This window comes from Physeter macrocephalus, chromosome 2, assembly GCF_002837175.3.
Source record: "Physeter macrocephalus isolate SW-GA chromosome 2, ASM283717v5, whole genome shotgun sequence".
Taxonomy (NCBI): Eukaryota; Metazoa; Chordata; class Mammalia; order Artiodactyla; family Physeteridae; genus Physeter; species Physeter macrocephalus.
In genome coordinates this window covers 106,753,078-106,774,695 of record NC_041215.1, presented here as the reverse complement: position 1 = coordinate 106,774,695, position 21,618 = coordinate 106,753,078, and the positions used below count along the sequence as shown (strand labels likewise).

Genomic DNA, 21,618 nt, shown 5'->3' with positions numbered 1-21,618 from the left:
AAATTAATGTAAGAATTAAATCTCCTCACATTGGAGTTAGTTTTGGATTTCTCTCTAGATCCCTCTAGAATGGCAACAGACAGAAGGGCTGAGCACAAAGCTTCTCCTTTTCTCTCTCTCTACATCCACTGAATACTGAATAAAGGTTCAATAACAAATATTATTTTGGACTCCTGCCCACTCCAAAAGGAGAGGGCATATCACCAACTGAATGCTTACATTAGTTTTATTTCATCTGATGGTCGAAGTAGCTCACTGGATATTCCTGGTTTAGTTAGTGCCGAAAACACTTGTCCCCGTTCAATCCAAGTATCGTCATCAGACTTTTCTAGTCCCTTACACATTACACAGTTCAAAATATTTGTCAGTAATTGAATAAGCTCTTCCTCACATCTCTATAAAAAAGAGAAAGTAATATGAAATTATTAGAGGGAGGGGGTGTTAAAAGCACATCATGAGAACCATCAGGTACATGAATTATAATCATTCAACATATTTTTAAGGTGGCTGCATGAACCTGGAACTTTACTACGAAGGCCCTAGAGATGTAAAGATGAATAAGACACTGGCTTTGCTCTCAAGACACTCACAATTTGGTGACTTCTAGGCTTCTAATACCTTAGATCATGAGACTTGGAACATGAATAATACATGAAATTGTTAACAATCACACATTTCTGAGGTCAGACATAAAAAAAATAAAACCACATTTGGACAAATAAGGAATCTTACCTCTTGGTTTTCAAGTAAAGAGAAGTCATCACTAAAGCCCGCATCATTTGTGATGCTGCTTTCTTTGTCAGACTGCACAGAAAATGACTTAGTGGACTCTATCGGGGATGGCGTGCTAGGCAAGCTGTCTGGCATTTGACTTCCACTATCACTCAGTTCACATGAATCAATTCCACTGAGATCTAAACTCAAATGTGAAGGGTTATTATGCCAGAATTCGCCTCGATTCTCTGATTTGAAAGATAATTCTCCCATCAAGCTATCTTCTTGAAATAATGGTGTGTTCGAGTCTAGGGAGTGTCTATCCTCCAAACTCCACTGATCTGAAGACACATGAGCTGAGGAAAAAGAGCTGATTTTTTCCTCATCTGTCTTTTCATCAGAGTTCCTCTTCATATCTTCAGCTGATATATTTTTATCATTGTCTTTCATTACAACAGCCCTACTGTGCTTATGAAGAGTATTTCCATTTTCAAAATTTGCTTTTAAAAAAAGCCTAACTAAAGTGTCTTGCCAACCCACTTGTTGAGATATTTGATGTGCTGCATCTGGCTGGGACTGTAAAATATGTAAAATCTGTGAAGAGATTAAGAATGCAAAATTCGTCAAAAAGTATACAATACTTTACATCAAAAAGTTTCTTTTCAGCTATTTTAATGACAAAGTAATTTAATAAGAAACTTTGGAAGGATATATACTTTCAAACGATTATATTCTTAACTAGATTAGAAACTATTTGGAGGGCAGACATTGTGTTATTAACTAATCTGCATATTACCCATTGTATATCTAGAGTTGGGATGTACTCAAATATTTGCTGAAAGATAAAAAAGGAAAAAAACATAAAATAATCCTCCACATATCAACACACTCACGTTATTAATTTAATTTGGTTGGAGAAAAAAAATATAGATAGAATTAAGGTATATATAAAATGTAATAAAGTTATATCCTCTCAACTAAGTACTTTCCATGAGCCTAGTACATTTGTTTAGTAAATACTGAACATCTACTATGTGCCAGGCACAGTTCTGGCACTATGGTTAGGGAGTAAACTAGAACACATAAGAAACTTTGACAGAACCTACGTACACCAAGAATGTTTTCCCACCTCATTTTTTCCCCAGGCAAAGTTAATGGCTGCTTTTGCAAAAACATTTTTTTTTCATTAACTCTACATGGTACAAACAAAACAAAAACTGAACTTTAATTCCAGAAAACTATTTCCAATGAGATGGATGCTGATATTTAGCTGGAATAAGAAACTGAAATTAAAGAGTAGACATTTACATGGCAATGTGTATGATCTCTAGTATCCCAACTGACTTCACATTTTTGGGATAAAAACAAGTTCTCAAACACTATCAGAAATGCTGTTAAGATCTTTAAGACATTTTAATCACAAAGCCAATAAACTTCTAAGTAGATGAAAAGAACTTTGGCTCCCAGTGTTTATAGTATCTCTTTTATTAGAATTTCTAACTCTGACAAATTTCATAGCAGGAAATGAGTTATGTTGGTGCAGACTTCAAAATTAATGGTTCTTATGTACACTGATGCTGATATAGAAAGCAGTGAGTTGCAGTGAGTCATGATGACACGTTAAGTTTCCTTCCTCACTTAATGTCATCAATCAGTGAGCTACCATTACTGTAGCAGTGCACAATAGCAATTTTAAACACATTAACTAAGTTGAACATATTAACCTTTGGTTGGCAAAGAAACTTTTCATGATTTCATGACTTTAAAATTTTCAGGCTTATTTTACAGCTGTTTTATAAACACATAATGAATAAAAACTGGGCTGTACTGAAAGAGGTTTCTAATTGCACACAGAAAGGAAAAGGATCCATTTACATGATCTGCTTCAAGGAAAACATGGCAAAATCCATTAAAATGTAAAATGTCAATACTCTGACAGAAAAATTACATTTCATGAATTATGTCCTACATATGTATTACCATGGATAGGTAGAGACAGATGTAAAAAAATGTTCCTAACAGAAGTTTGTTAATATGGTAAAACAGGAAACAATCTAAATGTCCATCAGCTGGGAACCAGATAATACTTTTATAGAATAGCCATAGAATAAAAAACTACATAGCTGTTAAAGAGAAAGATACATCCAGATTTACTGATGGAAAGGTACTGTGACATAATTAGGGAGTAAAATTAAAAAGAAAAACAAGGAAGCAAATTAAATACTAGACTGGTCAGTGGTTGCCAGTAGAGGAGAGAGAAGGATATAATCAGGAAGAAGCGCACGGGGTAACAATTCATCGACTTAGAGGTTAAATGAGTGGACTGAAGGTAAATCATTGCTGGAATATACTCATAAACAAACTACAGAAAATCCTTTCCACAAAGGTTAAGAGATTCCAAAACTCTAAAATATGGTGTTTGAATTAAAAATGGTCACAACAAAAGGTTCTGAATAAAGAAAATATTCTCTGGTAATACATTTTTGACTCTGGAAAGGGCATTATTTCCAAGAGCTCATGTATGGCTATTTCTTATGATTATATAAAGTTAATTCACCTCAAAAAAGGAAACTATAAAATTATGTCATGTAAAAGATATTAAACTTATATCTGGTGAAAAATACTCAATCTAAAAGTTCTTCACAATACAACGATACTGGAATTTTTAAAGTACATCTTTAAAGTTTACTAACCTTTCTGCAGATGACCACCCTGACATTTATACGTGCTCTGTGAGATATATATACCACAGATAACAGATCTTTGAAATTAACAGCAGGATCTATGATGGGAAAAAAAGTTAAAATTAAATACTAGAGAAAACCAGAGAAAGAACTGTGGTAATAGTTATATATAAAGACCGACAGTCATTTCATTTTTATTTTTTTCCTGCTGTCAACAACAGATGCCCTTTATTTTTTCCCCCAACTTTATAAAGATATAATTGACATAAAACACTGTTTAAGGTGTAAAACATGATGATCTGATATATGTATGTATTACAAAATGATTACACAATAAGGTCAGTTAACACACCCATTATCTCACATAGTTACTATATTTCTTTTTGTGGTGAGGACACTTAAGATATGTTCTCTTAGCAACTTTCAAATATGCAATACAGTATTGTTAACTACAGTCACCACGTTATACCTTATATCCCCAGAACTTACTTATAACTGGAAGTTTGTACCCCTTGTACCTTCACCTGTTTCCCCCACTGCCCCAACTCTGGCAACTACCAACCTACTCTGTCTCAATTTTTTTTTTTCACATGTAAGTGAGATCACACAGTATTTTCCTTCTCTGCCTGACTTGTTTCACTTGGCAGAATGCCCTCTAGGCTCTTCCATGTTATTGCAAATGGCAGGATTTCCTTCTTTTTTATGGCTAATATTCCATTATATATATATACCGCATCTTTATTATTCATTCATCCACTGATGGACACTTAGGCTGTTTCCATGCCTTGACTATTGTGAATGATGGTACAATAAACATGGGGTTGCAGATCATACCTCTTTGAGATATGATTTCATTTCCTTTAGATATATACCTGGAAGAGGAATTGCTGAATCATATGGTAGTTCTATTTTTAATTTTTTTTTTTAAAGAAGATGTTGGGGGTAGGAGTTTATTAATTAATTTATTTATTTTTGCTGTGTTGGGTCTTCGTTTCTGTGCGAGGGCTTTCTCTAGTTGTGGCAAGCGGGGGCCACTCTTCATCGCGGTGCGCGGGCCTCTCACTATCGGGGCCTTTCTTGTTGCGGAGCACAGGCTCCAGACGCGCAGGCTCAGTAGTTGTGACTCACGGGCCTAGCTGCTCCGCGGCATGTGGGATCCTCCCAGACTAGGGCTCGAACCCGTGTCTCCTGCATTAGCAGGCAGATTCTCAACCACTGCACCACCAAGGAAGCCCTATTTTTTATTTTTTATGAACCTCCACACTGTTCTCCATAGTGGCTGCACCACTTACATTCCCACCAACAGCACACAAAGGTTCCCTTTTCTCCACACCCTCACCACTAGCACTTATTATCTCGTCTCTTTGATAACAGCCAAACTAACAGGAGGGAGGTGATATCTCATTGTGATTTTGATTTTCATTTCCCTGATAATTAAGGATGATGAGCACCTTTGTCATGTATTTGTTGACCATTTGCATATCTTCTTTGAAAAAATGTCTATTTAGGTCCTTTGCTCATATTTTAATTGGATTTTTTGCTATTGAGTTATATGAATTCCTTATATATTTTGGATATTAACCCCTTATCAGATTTGACTTGCAAACATTTTCTCCCATTCCATAGGCTGCCCTTTCATTTTGTTGATGGTTTCTTTGGCTATGCAGAAGCTTTAAAAAAAAAAAAAAAATTTTATTTATTTATTTATTTATTTTTGGCTGCGTTGGGTCTTCGTTGCTGTGTGCGGGCTATCTCTAGTTGAAGCAAGTGGGCTTCTCATTGTGGTGGCTTCTCCTGTTGTGGAGCATGGGCTCTAGGCATGTGAGCTTCAGTAGTTGTGGCACGCGGGCTCAGTAGTTGTGGCTCATGGGCTCTACAGTGCAGGCTCAGTAGTTGTAGCACACGGGCTTAGTTGCTCCACAACATGTGGGATCTTCCCGGACCAGGGTTCGAACCCGTGTCCCCTGCACTGGCAGGTGGATTCTTAACCACTGCACCAGGTAAGTCCCCAGAAGCTTTTTAGTTTGATTTAGTCCCATTGTTTATTTTAATTTTTGTTGCTTGTGCTTTTGGTGTCACACACAAAAAATCATTGCCAAGACCAAGGTCAGAGTTTTTCCCGTATGTTTTCCTGTAGTATTTTTACAGCTCAGTTCTTACATTTAAGTCTTTAATCCATTTGAGTTAATTTTTGTGGGTGGTGTAAGACAGGAGTCCATTCTCATTCTTTTGCCAGTGCATATCCAGTTTTACCAATCACATTTATTGAAGAGACTATCTTTCCCCATTAAGTATTCTTGGATTCCTTGTCAAATACTGGTTGACTGTACACACATAGTTTTATTTCTAGGCTCTTGATTCTGTTCCACTTGTTTATGTGTCTATTTTTATGCATACTGCAGCATACTGTTTTGATTACTATAACTTTGTAGTAAAGTTTGAAATCCGAAAGTGTGATGCCTCCAGCTTTCTTCTTTCTCAAAGAAAGAACTGTATGTAATAGTCATATAAATGCAGAAATAATTGTTTCATTTTAAATAGGAATTGTAGATATGTTCAAATTTTACAAAGACAATAGATTTAGAATGTTTAACATCTTCCTGACTAAACCCTAAAAAGCTGTTCTTTTATTTTGATTGCCTGAACATACTGTCGATACTGCTTGGATCTTATACTTGTATTTATCTTTTTATGTACATTGTCTTCTCAATGAGATGATAAACCACTCAAGACAAAGAACCTTATCTTATACCTTTCTGAACCCCTAGCGTCTGACAAAAATTCTGTAGTTTGTAGGAAGTACTTAAAAAAAGGTTCATAAAAGCAAAATTAGAAACAAAAAAATATATCTGAAATTAGTTTTCATTTTCCCTTTAAGAATTTAAGCTCTGAAAGGAAGAAGAATATCTTGTACATATTTTCTCTAGTGTCCTTTTCTTTTTACACAGACTCAATTATTTACTAATCATTCAGTCAATAAACATTTACTGAAGGCCTACCAAGTAAGGTACTATGATATGCTCCGGGGAGACAAAAACAACAAAGGTACATTTGAAACAGTACCTAAGAAAAGCCCTGCTGAATCAAGTAATAGGTAATTTTAAAAGCAACCTGAGGAAAGAGGGGAAAAGAAGAAAAAATTTCAGAAGAAAAAAAAATTCAGAGCCATCAAATAGAATTACATGACTATGAAGAACATTTCTTAAATGTATCAATATTTTAGCCTTAGTCATACCTGTATTTATAATTTGATTGGTGAGACTTTTAATGAGAGAAGTATTAACAGGTGCTTCATTAAGAAGGAGCCCTAATCCTGAGTAGCCAACTTCTCTAAGTCGAATACGTTGTTTACTTCGTTCATAAACGTTCGTGCATTTCAACATCTGTTCCATAACCTGGTCACAACAGTAATATATTCTCAATATAGAGAACTAAGAACAATTGTCACTTAGGTTAATATCGAATAAATATTAGTGTACAATGTTTCTAGAGCATCATTTTATTCCTCAAGTATTAAAAAAAATAGCACTAAATAGGGAAGAACACTCCATTATCTTGCTATCATTAAAAAATAAATTTAAAAATGAACTGGACTGAAATGTAACTGCATTTGAATAATTAGTATGTTTAAAACCCTAGTTTATATAAATTTCTTGGTAGATGAAAGGAATAATTTAAAATTTTCTTTTAATGGCTACAGTGTAGATGGAAACAAATCCTGTAGCTTGCAAGAGGAACAAAGAAAACAAAGATATTTCTAGATCAATCTAGTAATCTATTTATGTGACAGTTGTCAAAATAATTTTCAACAACGAGGAAATACTTTGTGAAGCAACCCATCCACATGCTAAAATGGAAGAATTATTTAGTAACCCTATACCTCTTGGAGTTAGATCAATCTTTTACAAAGTGAGATACTGAAAGCCTATAAGGAAAGGGTAATCTTGGCAAAATAATATCATGAACAACCCCTGCAAGGCCATTTTTGAAGAAACAACATTAAATCTCCATAGAGGAACCCTGTGTGGGCAGATGCTTTAAAGAGTAGCCTCAGGGGTCACCATAACCAATATTCAAGAGAGACTATGTAGGACCACTTTTAATTCACTTTTGTTTCCAAAGTTTAGGAATTCCAAACATAGGCAATCCAAACATGACCCCACAAGTAGACTTTATAATGTCATACTAATGATGTAAGGGGAAACAAATGTCACAGGCAATTTGGCATAATAGGAGAATAAATCATGAAAAAAAATGTATTTGCAGTAGAAATATGACTGCCTTCTTTAATTTTAGTTAACCAAAAAGGTGGAGTGGGCTGCTTCTGCCAAAGTTCAAAGTTTGGGATATTTTGGAGAGCTTAATAAAATATGTCCTGCATCCTTTAACAAGTTATTAATTTCTCTGCCTCAGTTTCTTCATCTGTAAAATGAGGATAATAATAATATCCACTTCATAAAGTTGCTGCAAGAACTACGTAAACTAATATATAAAAAGGGTTTAGTGCCTGATAAACAGTGGATGCTAAATAAGCTTTGTATGATCTGCCACATAGACCCACTGTAAGTCAAAAGGGGGATAAGAGGTTCTACGCTGGTATGGCAGAGTAGATTTTCCACTGAAATTATTGATAAGATTACAATATAATTAGTTTAAAAATACATAAACAACAAAAACATGATAAATATACATCAAAACAAACTGAACAATTTAAAATTAGATGGAAGTAGACATGAAAAAAAGAATTTACATTCATAGAATGGATATGTTCCATGTAAATGCATACACCCACAAATGTCCCCAAATATAAAGACTCTTAAGACATGTTTGTACCTTAAAAATGATTTCTCTTAGTCTGTCAGAGTATTTCTGATTTAAGAGCAAGGCATAAAGTATGTCAGCATTTCCTGGTTCAAACAGCAGTAAGAAAAGTTGACCTCTAGTTGGGCTGGTACGTAGGAGACTGAAGAGTATGTCCAAAATTCCAAAAAGCTTTTAAAATTAAGCAACACAAACAACCACACTCATATATGGAAGCATAAATAAAGTCATAAACCACAAATAGTTATTTAAGTCCTCTATACTCTCATGTTCTAGCTTAACTGGATTATTTGATGTCTTCTGAACCCTCTTTGCCTTTCCTCCATTAGGCTTTTGGCTTATTCCATTTCATTTTGTATATCCTCTCACTACTCACATTCACCCGCTGAACCATTCCTATCCTGCTTGGTCCATATGAAAAGCCATCTCTTCCATGAAGCCGTTCCTAGTCTCCTCAACATGTAACACTCTCCAGTGAAAACCTCATGGGACTTCATATTTCTCTTATAGATATTATCATACTCTTTTTTGTTTCATAATTATTTATAAACATTTCTTATCTATCCCTGCCTCCATTAGGCTAAAAATAAGAATGATAATTCTTTCATCATTAAATACCTACAATATCTAGTATTACTCTATGTATATGTATAATAAAAGTATTCAATAAATAATTGTTTGACTAAATTGACCAAGAAAATATCATTGGCAATGAATCATAGCAGGTGACAATACAGCTATCATGAAATAAGATGATTATTCATTATTCTAAATATGAGAAGCTTTTGAAGTAGTTCAACCTTATAAGAAAATAGCCTAAGTTAACTCTTCTATATAAAACCAATTGTGAAGTCATATAACCACTGAGTACACAATGCATATATCATGATAGAGGGCAAAATATTTGAGTCAACATAAATTAAGGATGCTCAGATTTGGTGTTGAGAGTGGTATACCGAAAGAGCACAGAAAGAGCAGTAAATACACCTGGGTTATTTTTCCAGGTATATCAGCTGTGTAACTTTTTAAGTCACCTAATCTCTCTGAACATATATTTCCAAATGTGCACATGGGAAGAGTAATTCCTGGTCTGTATATTTTGTATCAGTGGTCAAATTCTACCATACATCAGAATCACCTGGAGGGCTTGATTTGGCCATATATTTGCATTTCTAAAAAATTCCCAGGTAAGTGGGTCCATACATTGAGAACCACTGTCTTAAAGGGTAGTTCTGAGGTAAAAATGAATAGTGTATGTAGAAGTATTTAAAAATAGAAATACAGTTATAATTTACTCTTTATGCAAAATTTTTATGAACCTATATTAAAATTCATGTTAGAAATCTGCCTGTAATAGTTAAATATACATCATGTGGCCTACGAAAACAGATTTCAGAATTGCCAGAACAAGTATTTCCACATACTGTTTTCTAGCTAATATTTTTCTATTAGCTAGAAAATAAATATTTTACTACACTGCCATTTATTTTATTAAACTTTCAGTTAGGAGATAAAATTTACTTCTTTAACTGCTTAATAATATTATATGTGACACTATAAACATTTTACTCTTAAAATGTTATATTACATGTAAGTTTAAAAGAAGATGATATAGCAACTGAATTATTAAAAATAATAACAGATTTATCCAGAGCATAATACCTGTTCTTCTTCATTGATAGCAGATACATAACCCATAATACTTTGTATCTCTTCATGAGTTCCGCCTTTGCACAGAAAATATTTAATTAGTCCATACAAAGAAGTCCTTATTGTTCGAATATCATCTAGAGACAACTCACTATATTTACAATCACTCCTGAAAGAGAAAGTAAATGGGCAAGAATTGAAATTTTCAATTTTATATTTTTGTACTTTTATATATAAAAGATTTCATAGTTTAAAAGAAGATGTTTCCATGTAATTATTAGAATTCATAGCATCTTTGGCTTCTTTTTCTTTTTAAGGAAAACCTTTTGAAGTTAGGAGTTGCAATGACAAAGACATAAATTGTTAAAACAGCTTATATTTATGCAATACTATGTAGCAGACACAGTTCTAAGTGCTTTACACATTATTAACTCATTTAATTTAATCCTCAAAACAACCATAGGAAGTCATACAGTTTTATTATCTCCTTGTCACAAAGCAGAAAACTTTAGCACAGAAAAGTTGAGTAAGTTGCCTATGGCTAGACAATTAATGAAACATAATATTCAAACCTAGTGTATGGGGGCTTCCCTGGTGGCGCAGTGGTTGCGCGTCCGCCTGCCGATGCAGGGGAACCGGGTTCGCGCCCCGGTCTGGGAGGATCCCACATGCCGCGGAGCGGCTGGGCCCGTGAGCCATGGCCACTGAGCCTGCGCGTCCGGAGCCTGTGCTCCACAACGGGAGAGGCCGCAACAGAGGGAGGCCCGCATACCACAAAAAAAAACAAAACAAAACCCAGTGTATGTGATCCACTGTTCATCATTTTAACCTCCACAATATCCTGCCTCTCTTAAGTTAAAGGTATTAGAATTGCTGGAAAATAAACAATCTAGATGTTCCAATCCAGTAACAGAAACAATATCAAACTGAGAAGCAGTAAGGATATCATACCCATAATAAATCCTAAGTGTATCTAGGAGAAACTGTACACCATACTTCTTTCGGAAAACTCTCCTGCTGTCCTTGATGATGGTGGAAAGATACTGTATGTGACCTAAAATAGAAAGTTCACTCTTAAATTATATACCTAAAATAAAGTCACGTAGGTAGTAATACATTTCTAAAACAACTATAAAATTTATCCAACAGCTTGCTCTCACCAATTCGAAAGGGAAAATCTCCACGGTTCCAAATACGGAAGTCAAAGAGTAAATACTGATACATTTGTTGCAGGAGTTGCATATTTTTCTCTAATGATACTTGCTCAATGAGTAATTGAATTGCCATCAATACATTAACATCCATCAAGGTGCTTGGCACCTGAAATCCAAATAGAAGAGGGTTCTGTAAAGTTCAGTTTAAATAACTGTCATTAAGTTATAATTTGAAATGATTAATTCAGAACATCTACTAAATATAAAAATCTTGGTTAGAAAAATATAAACAATTTAAACATTATTTTTTCTGATGTAACTCTAGAACATATTCCTAAAATAGTGTCTTTAAATGATGAAATATCCCAAATACCAAAGTTAACACACAAGGTCCTTATATCAAAGATTATACACTGTTTTGTAAGATAAGTAGTTCTTATATAAGGTGATTCAAGTTTTAAAAAGCTGCTTGTGAAATAAATTATATCCACTAATATAACTTAAGCTATAATAGTATAATTTTAAAAATATATTTAATAATATATATATATATTTATTTATTGGAAAGAAAAAAACCTCAACACTAACTGGTAATTACAATCATCAGTCACATCCACATAACGTTAGACTAGCTCACCTTCTGAAGTAAGGCACCAAGAATGGCAACTCCATGGGAGTGAATAAGATTGTCCTGGTTAATAGGATGTCTTTGAATAAAGTGTTTCACAATCAAGATAAATGTTGCAATTAAATTCCTCTCTAGTCTTGACTCTGTGGAATTGTGAATATGTCATTAATTATCATAATTATGCTAATCACTTTTGTATCACATGTTCTATATCATATGCATATTGTAACAAACAAGGAATTTGGTTCAGGAATTTGCATCCAAAGGTCACTTGCAGAACATAAATATCAGAGAAATCAGTGACTGCATATTATATACTTATATGAACATGTAAATATTTTCTCTACCATAAATTTAACGATGTTGTCCGATTTCTGCTAACAGTACAAACTAAGGATAGTCAAGAGTGTAATCAACATCTTAAGTGTTTTGGCTGAAGTATTGTGCACTTTTTGAACTCCATTAGTAAAATTAGGGATGGACTACTTCAGCTACAAATGGTTAAGTTTCTTCATCATGGTAGCAAGACATTTCAATCTATCTTTCAATTAATTCTCAAGTTTCTCAATGACTAGTTCATGCTAATTTCAGCTTAATACCTGATGCCTTTGTGGAGTTCAATACCACCCAATCTCCTTCTACAGGTGTTATCAATTCAGGAACTGTGCTTTCATTCAATCCCTCAGGAATCTGTCCTTCACCAAAGTGGCTGATTTGTTCCATTAGAGGAAAGAGTACATTTACTCCACCTATGCAGTTTATGCTGTCCTGAAAGAGGAAACTACAATTTTTTAATCTTATAAAACACAGGCAATTTTCTCATTTAATACCTACACAGCATGTATGAGGTTACAATTTGCTAAACCTTTAAGCAAGGTATATGATGGCCTAAGCTAAAGGAAACCTTGTACGGGCATATGCTTTAAAGAGCAGCCCCAAGGGTCACTGAAATCAATACTCAAGAGACAAGGCCAGACCATTTTTTTTTTTTTTGTGGTACGCGGGCCTCACACTGTTGTGGCCTCTCCCGTTGCGGAGCACAGGCTCCGGACGCGCAGGCTCAGCGGCCATGGCTCACGGGCCCAGCCGCTCCGCGGCATGTGGGATCCTCCCAAACCGGGCCGCGAACCCGGTTCCCCTGCATCGGCAGGCGGACGCGCAACCACTGCGCCACCAGGGAAGCCCAAGGCCAGACCATTTTAATACACCTTTGTTTTCCAAAGTTTATGAATTCCCAACATAGGCAATCTAAACATGACCCCATGGTAGACTTCATAACGTAACACTAGTGTTATAAGAGGTAACAACTGTCACAAGGCAATTAGTCACAACAAATAGGAGAACAAATCATGAAAAAAAAGAATGTATTTGCAGTACAAATATGACTGACTCCTCTACTTTAAGTTTACAAAAAAGGTGGAGTGAGTGGCTTCAACTGAAGTTCAAAGTGACTGACTATTCTGGATAGCTTAACAAAATATATTCAGATCTTAGACAGGTTACTAATTTCCCCAGCCTCAGTTTCTTCATCTGTAAGATGAGGATAATATTAATTTCCACTTTGTAAAGTTGTTACAAGGATGAGATAAGCTAATACATGAAAGGTGCTTAGTGCCTGACATACAATGGGTGCTATATAAGATTAGCTATTATTAACTGCTAAAATGTTCTGAACTGCCGTGTTTACATACCTTAAGTCCGTAAACAACCTCTTCATAGTCTTTGCCTGTTTTTCATATTGATTTAAGGGCTTTTTACAGTAAGTAAACTAGAATTTTGGATGGGAAGTGGTTTTTTCCCAGTTGTCATTTCATTTAACTTTTTTTGGCTTTGATTTTGCTGCAGTATAAAAAAGCAATAGTCTTTTTCTTGATAATTCTGTTCCTTTTTGATTTCTACATATCTATACTCAAGGCAACAAAGACTGCTTTGATTTTCAAGTATAATGTATGACACAAATAATCAGCTTTCTTTATATAAGTAATCCATAAAACTAGCCTTATAAAACCAATCTTATACATGACATCAAAAGTTAACTTACGAATTGGCAAACACGTCATAAATCTTACTATGTTAACAGGTAAGAATAAGTGTCCTTATCTCAACTAAGGATTAATCTCCAAAATACATAAACAGATCATGCAGCTCAGTATTAAAAAAACAAACAACCCAATCAAAAAATGGGCAGAAGACCTAAATAGACATTTCTCCAAAGACATACAGATGGCCAGGAGGCACATGAAAAGCTACTCAACATCACTAATTATTAGAGAAACACAAATCAAAACTGCAATGAGGTATTATCTCACACTGGTTAGAATGGGCATCATCAGAAAATCTATAAGCAAGAAATGCCGGAGAGGGTGTGGAGAAAAGGGAACCCTCTTGCACTGTTGGTGGGAATGTAAATTGATACAGACACTATGGAGAACAGTATGGAGGTGCCTTAAAAAGCTAAAAATAAAATTACCATATGACCCAGCAATCCCACTACTAGGCATATACCCAGAGAAAACCATAATTCAAAAAGACCCATGCACCCCAATGTTCATTGCAGCACTTTTACAATAGCCAGGTCATGGAAGCAACCTAAATCCCCATCGACAGACGAATGGATAAAGAAGATGTGGTACATATACACAATGGAATATTACTCAGCCATAACAAGGAACGAAATTGGGTCTTTTGTAGAGATGTGGATGGACCTAGAGACTGTCATACAGAGTGAAGTAAGTCAGAAAAAGAAAAACAAATATCATATATTAACGCATATATGTGGAATCTAGAAAAATGGTACAGATGAACTGGTTTGCAAGGCAGAAATAGAGACACAGATGTAGAGAACAAACGCATGGAAATCAAAGGGGAGAAAGCGGGTGGGGGGGTGTGGGGGTGGGTGGGATGAATTGGGAGATTGGGATTGACATATATACACTAATATGTATAAAATAGATAACTAATAAGAACATGCTGTATAAAAATAAATAAATATAAAATTCAAATTTAAAAAACTTACAAATTGGCAAACAAGTCATAAATCTTACTATGTTAACAGGTAAGAATAAGTGTTCTTAACTCAAAGTCAAAGAGAAAAAAGCTTTATACCACATGAATAACATGAGATTAATACAAACTGATGGATTCATTTTTACATAGAAGAATTATCCTAATGATTTCTGTTCATTGAAACAATAAGCATATTTGGTATTAAATGACTAGAAGACAAAAGTTTTTTTGTCGTTTTTGGTTTTTTGCTGATTTATCAGCAAGTTCCAGTAAAACTATCTTTTATATTTATTTTTATTTTACTTAGGCTATAATTTCTATTTAATATAACTTTTAAGGAAATCCTATATTTTAGAAATAGGATATCTCTGACTTTCACATTAGCCCAAATAATCTTTACTAGTTTAATCACTCAGTCGACAATGCTATTATGTATCCCTGTGCCAGGCACTGGGGGAAAAAGCAGTGTTCCCTCCTTTGAAGTTCTTAAGGACTACTGGAGAATCAAGCAAGCAAACAGTTAACTATTCACCATGATAAGTGAAATAATAGAAACTGCTATAGGTACTCATGACAAGAATAGTTAACTCCATCTTGGGAAATAAGTAGAGGCCTTTAGATAGAAGCAAAGACATTACATCCAGCTAAGACATAAATATGAGGCACATGAAAAAGGTAGACAAGATATAATGGCTAGACGGGATTATGAAGAAGAGGAAAAATTACTCATCTTTAACCTCAGAGAGGAAAGATCTAAGTTTGTTTAAAGCTGATGGACAGGAGACTAGATAGGGAGAAGTATGTAATATAGAAGAAAAGGGATAATCAATGAAGTCTCTGAGGGGTTGAAATCTGTTACATAGTTTTAGAGATTAAATACCTTAAAAGTGGAGCTATTAACGAGGGCAGCATATTTTTCTTATGAAAACTGCTAAGCTCATGGCATAGTTTAAAAAGGTAACTATGTTACAAACAAATCAAATAGTCATTCAACTACTTATTTATTTATCCTTCAAACTGTGTATCTGCAAACATTTTAAACAGGACTTATTCAGATCAATCCGGTGATGCTCAAAAAACAAAAGTTTTTAAAGGATCAGTACACTTAAATAAATAATATGTTGCCCATCATTCATCATTAACTTACCTTAATGTCCCAGTTTACCACTTTGTTTCCTGTTAACCTTCCATGCAAACAATTAGTAGATAAATCAAGACAGATTGAATTTTTGCAGGCCTAAAAATAAAAGAAAAATATGGCAAACAGCTAAGCACAATGAAGACGAAACATAACTTTAACTATATATAGAACATTTCACCATAATTTTAAAAGGTATATAGTATAGTCAATGATAAGATGCTTACAATACTAAGTTTAGTATTACTATTCTCTGATTGTCTTTCAAAAGAATCAGGGACTAGATTCTAATGCACTCACTCATCAAATGCAGGTCACTGCTGCTTGTCATCTGACAGATAAGGATTATCTAGAACTTACCATTTACCAATCACATAGTTTAAAATTCCTTCTATTCTAAACCAATATATGCAAACAGATTTTTGATTTTTTAAAAAATTCAATTTTATTCCCATTAGTACAGAAAATTATATCACAATACAAAAATCAAATCACAGGCATAAGACACTATTTTCCCTTATATTACTGACTGACAATTTTAGTTATATTCAAATTAAGAGCTTTGTCTGCAACTCTAGAAATTGTTAAAGTTATTTGTTAACTTCCATAAAGGTTTATAAAGCAGGGAACCTCACATGTAACCTGTGAACTGGCAGATAATGAAACATCCTTGAATCTAATCCCCAGTCCAAAAGAAAATAAAGAAACCTACAAATTTTAGCACAGATGATGTGGTTGTTGCTTTTCTCTTAAGGCAACTAAGAAAAATTGATTTAATAAAGTAAATGTAAATTGAGTTTACATTTAACTCAATGTAAACTATATTAGGCTCCGAGACAGAAAAGTCTTTCTCCTATTACTACCTTAGTTTGGTACTATGTATCTATGACCTGTCCAAACACAGTAATCTCCCTATGGTATGACTGCCTCCAGTCTCTCTCTCCAATCCAACTTTGACACTGTAGCTCAGGACCTTTTTCTAAAATGCAAACCTGATCATATCACTCTTCTTAAAATCCTATCCATTGCCTACTATTAAGCCTGGCATAAGAGGTTTGCTATGATCTGGCCTCCACTTGGCCCTCTAACTTCATTTCTGGCCAACTGCTCCCACTCAGTGACCTATATACCCAAATACACACAGAATCCAGCTTTACACTCTATGCCTTTGTAGGTGTTGCTCACTGCACATCCCTCCCTTTACTCCGCCTTTTAAAACACAAATCAAACCATCTTTTCTATGATATTCTATCCTCCTGGAAGAACCAACCACTGTTCCTTTGTACCCACACTGTATTTTGTATATAATTCCAACACAAAAATATTGTATAGTGGTTAAGGATACGCATTAAACAGGTTAGGCATTCACTAGAATTATGAGGCTAGGCAAGTTACTTATCTTTCCTCAGCCTCAGATGACTAGAGCTTAGAAAAGATACAAAGAGTACAGTATAACCCTCAGAGCTTTTGTAAAGATTAAGTGAAACAGTACATGTGAAACATTTAGCATAGTGCTTAATACATTGTAAACACCGAATAAATGGTAGCTAAAAAGAAAAATGCTTATAAAATTATATTGCACTTATTTTTTACACATTTATTTCACTTTAGATTGTAAGCTTCTTAAAGCCAGAGGTTTTAACTTACTCATCTTTGTATCCTAAAAGTTCAGACAACTCTCGGCACAAAGAGAACACTCAAAAAATTTTAAATTGATGGTTAAACACCTCCTACAAATAAGTACAAAGATGAAAAACTGTTGACTGCTAAAATTCCCTGGAGTAGCTTTTCCCAAACTACCACTTGTTAATAAGTGAAATGAAAATCAAAATGTGTTCTATGTTCAAATAACTGGTGAAAAAGTAGGATAAAACAAATGTGAACTAGTTTCTTTATAAGCAGAATTTTTCAAGTGTATGATCCATCTCCAAGAAGGATATACAGAATGCAACATTCCCTCAATGTTATTTAACCACAGAATTCTTGTATCATGATATGCTACCATTTTCAAGAAATGTTCCTCCAATAAACTGTTTTATTGTATACATTTGTCATATCCGGTTTTGTGAGGAAAAATAGCTATTTTAAATATTACAGAATATTTACTTCCAAAAGTAAAAATTCAACCTTAATATTATTAAAATCAAAGTTACTTTGAAAAAAGGACATGCCAAAAAGACTCAGTTAGTCATCACATGTCTAGACATGTCACCAATTAGTGAGATTAAGCCCAATTATTTCCTATCCAGCTATACGGAATAGCTGTAATGAAAATAAGTCTAAGAGATAGTCCCTGGGGAAAAAAAAAAAGAGATAGTCCCTGCCAGGAAATAACTTAAAATCTAGTTTGGTAAGCAAACATGTATATCTTTGGGAAAAAGTATTATAAAAAGCAAACAAATAAAAAATAAGAGACTCAAGAGATATTATAACCAATGCAATGTTCAAATGGATCCAAGATTAAATTTTTAAAAGGCTAAACAAATATTTTGGGGAAAACTGGGAATATTTGAACATGGGTTGTAAAGGACATGAATTAATGATCATTTTCTCATGTAGGTTAATGATTATGTTGTAAAGTTTAGGAGTAAAGTGTCTTGATTGCTATGTCGATCTGCTTTCACAAATGATTTGAGATAGATGAAGACCAAGTGCAGCAAAATGTTAGGAACTGGTGAATTTAGGTAAAGAGTATACAGGATTTCACTTTACCATTCTTTCAACTTCTCTCTAGGTTTGAAATTAATCAAAATAAAAAGTTAAGGGGAAATACCACGTGACAAGCACATTTTATTAGGTTACACATAAACAAGCATTCAAAGTAATAAATTATGACCATGTACTAGCTGGTTAAACTAGGGGGGGAAAGGTCTATGATGTATAATATCACACAACAGAAGCAACTTCTGGGTTATAGTAACATTAAATATAATGAAGGCAATTAATATTGTTTATGTCACTTCTCCATTTTCTTCCTCCCAGTTCTACCTTTGATCTTCTTTCCCTCAGCCCTTGCTAACCTCAATTACTTTCATTAGATAAATGACTGTTCTTGAAGGAAAAAGAACTGGGCACGGTATGCATATACGTAGCTTTTCTTCTCCTTCTGATGTAAACATTTCTTTTGTTTTCTTGTTAACCACATTTTAAAAATAAACAGGGAATTCCCTGGCAGTCCAGTGGTTAGAACTCTGCGCTCTCACTGCCAAGGGCCCAGGTTCATTCCCTGGTCAGGGAACTAAGATCCCACAAGCCGTGCAGCCAAAAAATTTAAAAAATAAACAAAGAAAAAGTTGAGCACCATTCTGTTTCATCTCTCCTTCCAAAAAAGGAGAATACATTTAAACAATTTCATTTACTGAAGTTGATTCATTAGTACAAATTCCCACTACAACCATTTCCATTCATACGACTGGGATAACATAATGATAACACTTGAACCATAGTTGAGAACTGCATTTTAATTTTTACTGCTTCTCATCTTCTTTTGAAAATTAATAATTTTTTAACAGTAATTCAAGCCCCTTCTTCTCAATTACCCACTGAAATGACAAAAGGAATAAAAATGGAATTTTAGTTCACAGCATAGTTACAGCTAGATGGACAGTCCATGCATTTACTCTGACCTTTGCAGTGTAGTGAAGAAGGATGTTACCAGGCAGGTCAGCCATGTCAGACTCTTGAAATTTCCAAGGGCTTAAACAGTTTGGACCTGAAAATTATTTATACACACATACACACACAAATCATTGAATATATATGGCCTCCTCAGGTCTGTGTAATCAGAAAAAATTTTTTAATTAAGCTGTTTCAAGCTTCTTATATAACACAGTTAAAACACATTAGCCAAAATGTACTTTATTTTTATATCACATCCAATTTGTCTAACACCTAGTAAAGTTCGGAGAGGGGGTAGATCAATCTCTACTACAGAAAGGAAATTTTATATAGCATTAAAAACTAATATAAAACATAACAAAGTTTATACACTTATCAAATGTAAAACAATTCAAATTTGTAAGATAAAACAGCAAAACAACCAATCAATAATGTGAATAGATATCACAGAAATGGAACAGCAAATGAGTAGGAAAAAACTCTTGACTTTACTAAATAAAAAAACAAAACAAAACCAAAAATTAAAGCAAGGTTCCATTTACATCAAAAAATGGAGGAAACAATATTTACCATTCCATCTTAATGAGGCTGTAGTGAGTTGGGTATACTTATGTGTTACTGGTAGGCACTGTCAATTGGTATATCCTTTACGAAAACTGAGTAGGTAACATGTATTGAGAGCTATAAAAATATTCACACCCTTTGAATATTTATTCTGGGAACTTATCATAAGCAAATCCATCAAAATACAACAACAAAAAAATTGGTACAATAGCTCATCATATTTAATGTTTGAAGTTTATAACAATATTAAAAATTATAAACAACGTAAGTAAATCATGCATTACGAATCTAATGAAATATTATGTAGCCATTAAAAATAATCATGAATAATACATAACAAAAAATTATTGTTTATAAGAGTAGAATTTTAAGTAGGAAAATTGTAAGAGCAAAATCCAAACTATATAGCTATAATGACTACACTAAATGACTTATTATTAACTTGGAATTTATTTAGATTAAAGGTCAACTTCAAATACTTTGGTGAGTTTTAAAGTAACGACAAGGTTCTAATACAAACTTTTTAAGTGTGGACAGAGACATTCATCTCAAAACCCCATGTAATCTGAAAAAAGACATTCTGACAAATAATAAGCTAATCTGCAGTTAATATACATAACTACTTATAGGCTTAACTCCTGAATTTTGCAAATAGTTATGATCCAATAACAACCAGTGTGTATCTTTAAAATCAGAGCCAAATGAAAAAGAAAAAGCCAAAACAAAAACTTGTAATTTTATCCAAGAACTCCTAATTCTAATGCCTTCATGAATTCTGCAGATATATTAACATATAAATTATAAAAATGACAAGTTTTGAATAAGACTCATATGACTCTAGAATCAGTTGTGTGACTTCTTATGAAGACAAACTTATAATTTGTTTCATCAATGTATTAAAATCTGTCAAAAGCACTGGCAGTATTATAGATTGAATTGTGTACCCCACCCACTCAAAATTCCTATGTCGAAGCTCTAACCCCCAGTGTGACTGTATTTGGAGATAGGGTCTGTAAGGGGTAATTAAGGCTAAATGATGTCATAAAAGTCAGGCCCTAATTCAATAGGGCCCCTTATAAGAAGAGGAAAAGATAGCAGAGATCTCTCTGTGCACATACACACAGAGAACATATTCCATGTGAGGACAGAGCAAGAAGGCAGCCATCCACACTCCAGGAATAGAGGATTCACCAGAGACCAAGCCTGATGGAAACCTGATCTTGGAATTCTAGCTTCCAGAAGTCTGAGAAAATAGTGTTTAAGCTATCTATCTAGTCTAATAGACTAACACAGGCAGTATTATGGATGATATTTGAAATATTTCTCAAAGGTTTGTTTTTTTATGCATATCAAAAAATGTATAGTATACTGTAATTAATTATAACATATAATGTACTTGAAAGTTGTGAAGAGAGTAAATCTTAAATGTTATCAACACACATTAAAAAATGGTAATTATGTGAGGGTATGGAGGTGTTAACCAACTTTATTACAGTAATCATTTTGCAAGGTATACGTGTATCAAATCAGCACATTGCATACCTTAAACTCATATATGTTATAATGTCAATATCTCAATAAAGCTAAGGGGAGTAAAAGTACAATAGGTGGTGGGCTTTTTCTTCCCTTTCAGTTCCAGTT

General features: G+C 34.0%; 1 protein-coding gene across 3 annotated transcripts in view; it reads right to left on the bottom strand.

Moving 5' to 3' along the window:
• Positions 1 to 21,618, bottom strand: part of NBEAL1 (neurobeachin like 1) — a 181,364-nt gene that overhangs the window by 82,057 nt on the left and 77,689 nt on the right. For all 3 annotated transcript variants that reach the window (XM_055089508.1, XM_024124568.3, XM_024124569.3), the window contains 12 exons: positions 19,422 to 19,507; positions 15,805 to 15,894; positions 12,251 to 12,419; positions 11,661 to 11,794; positions 11,030 to 11,189; positions 10,821 to 10,923; positions 9,882 to 10,038; positions 8,232 to 8,390; positions 6,634 to 6,793; positions 3,408 to 3,496; positions 733 to 1,308; positions 220 to 395 (listed from right to left, as the gene is read on the bottom strand). In XM_055089508.1, coding sequence (XP_054945483.1) covers positions 220 to 395; positions 733 to 1,308; positions 3,408 to 3,496; positions 6,634 to 6,793; positions 8,232 to 8,390; positions 9,882 to 10,038; positions 10,821 to 10,923; positions 11,030 to 11,189; positions 11,661 to 11,794; positions 12,251 to 12,419; positions 15,805 to 15,894; positions 19,422 to 19,507 — 2,059 coding nt within the window. The remainder of the gene's footprint in view (positions 1 to 219; positions 396 to 732; positions 1,309 to 3,407; positions 3,497 to 6,633; positions 6,794 to 8,231; positions 8,391 to 9,881; positions 10,039 to 10,820; positions 10,924 to 11,029; positions 11,190 to 11,660; positions 11,795 to 12,250; positions 12,420 to 15,804; positions 15,895 to 19,421; positions 19,508 to 21,618) is intronic.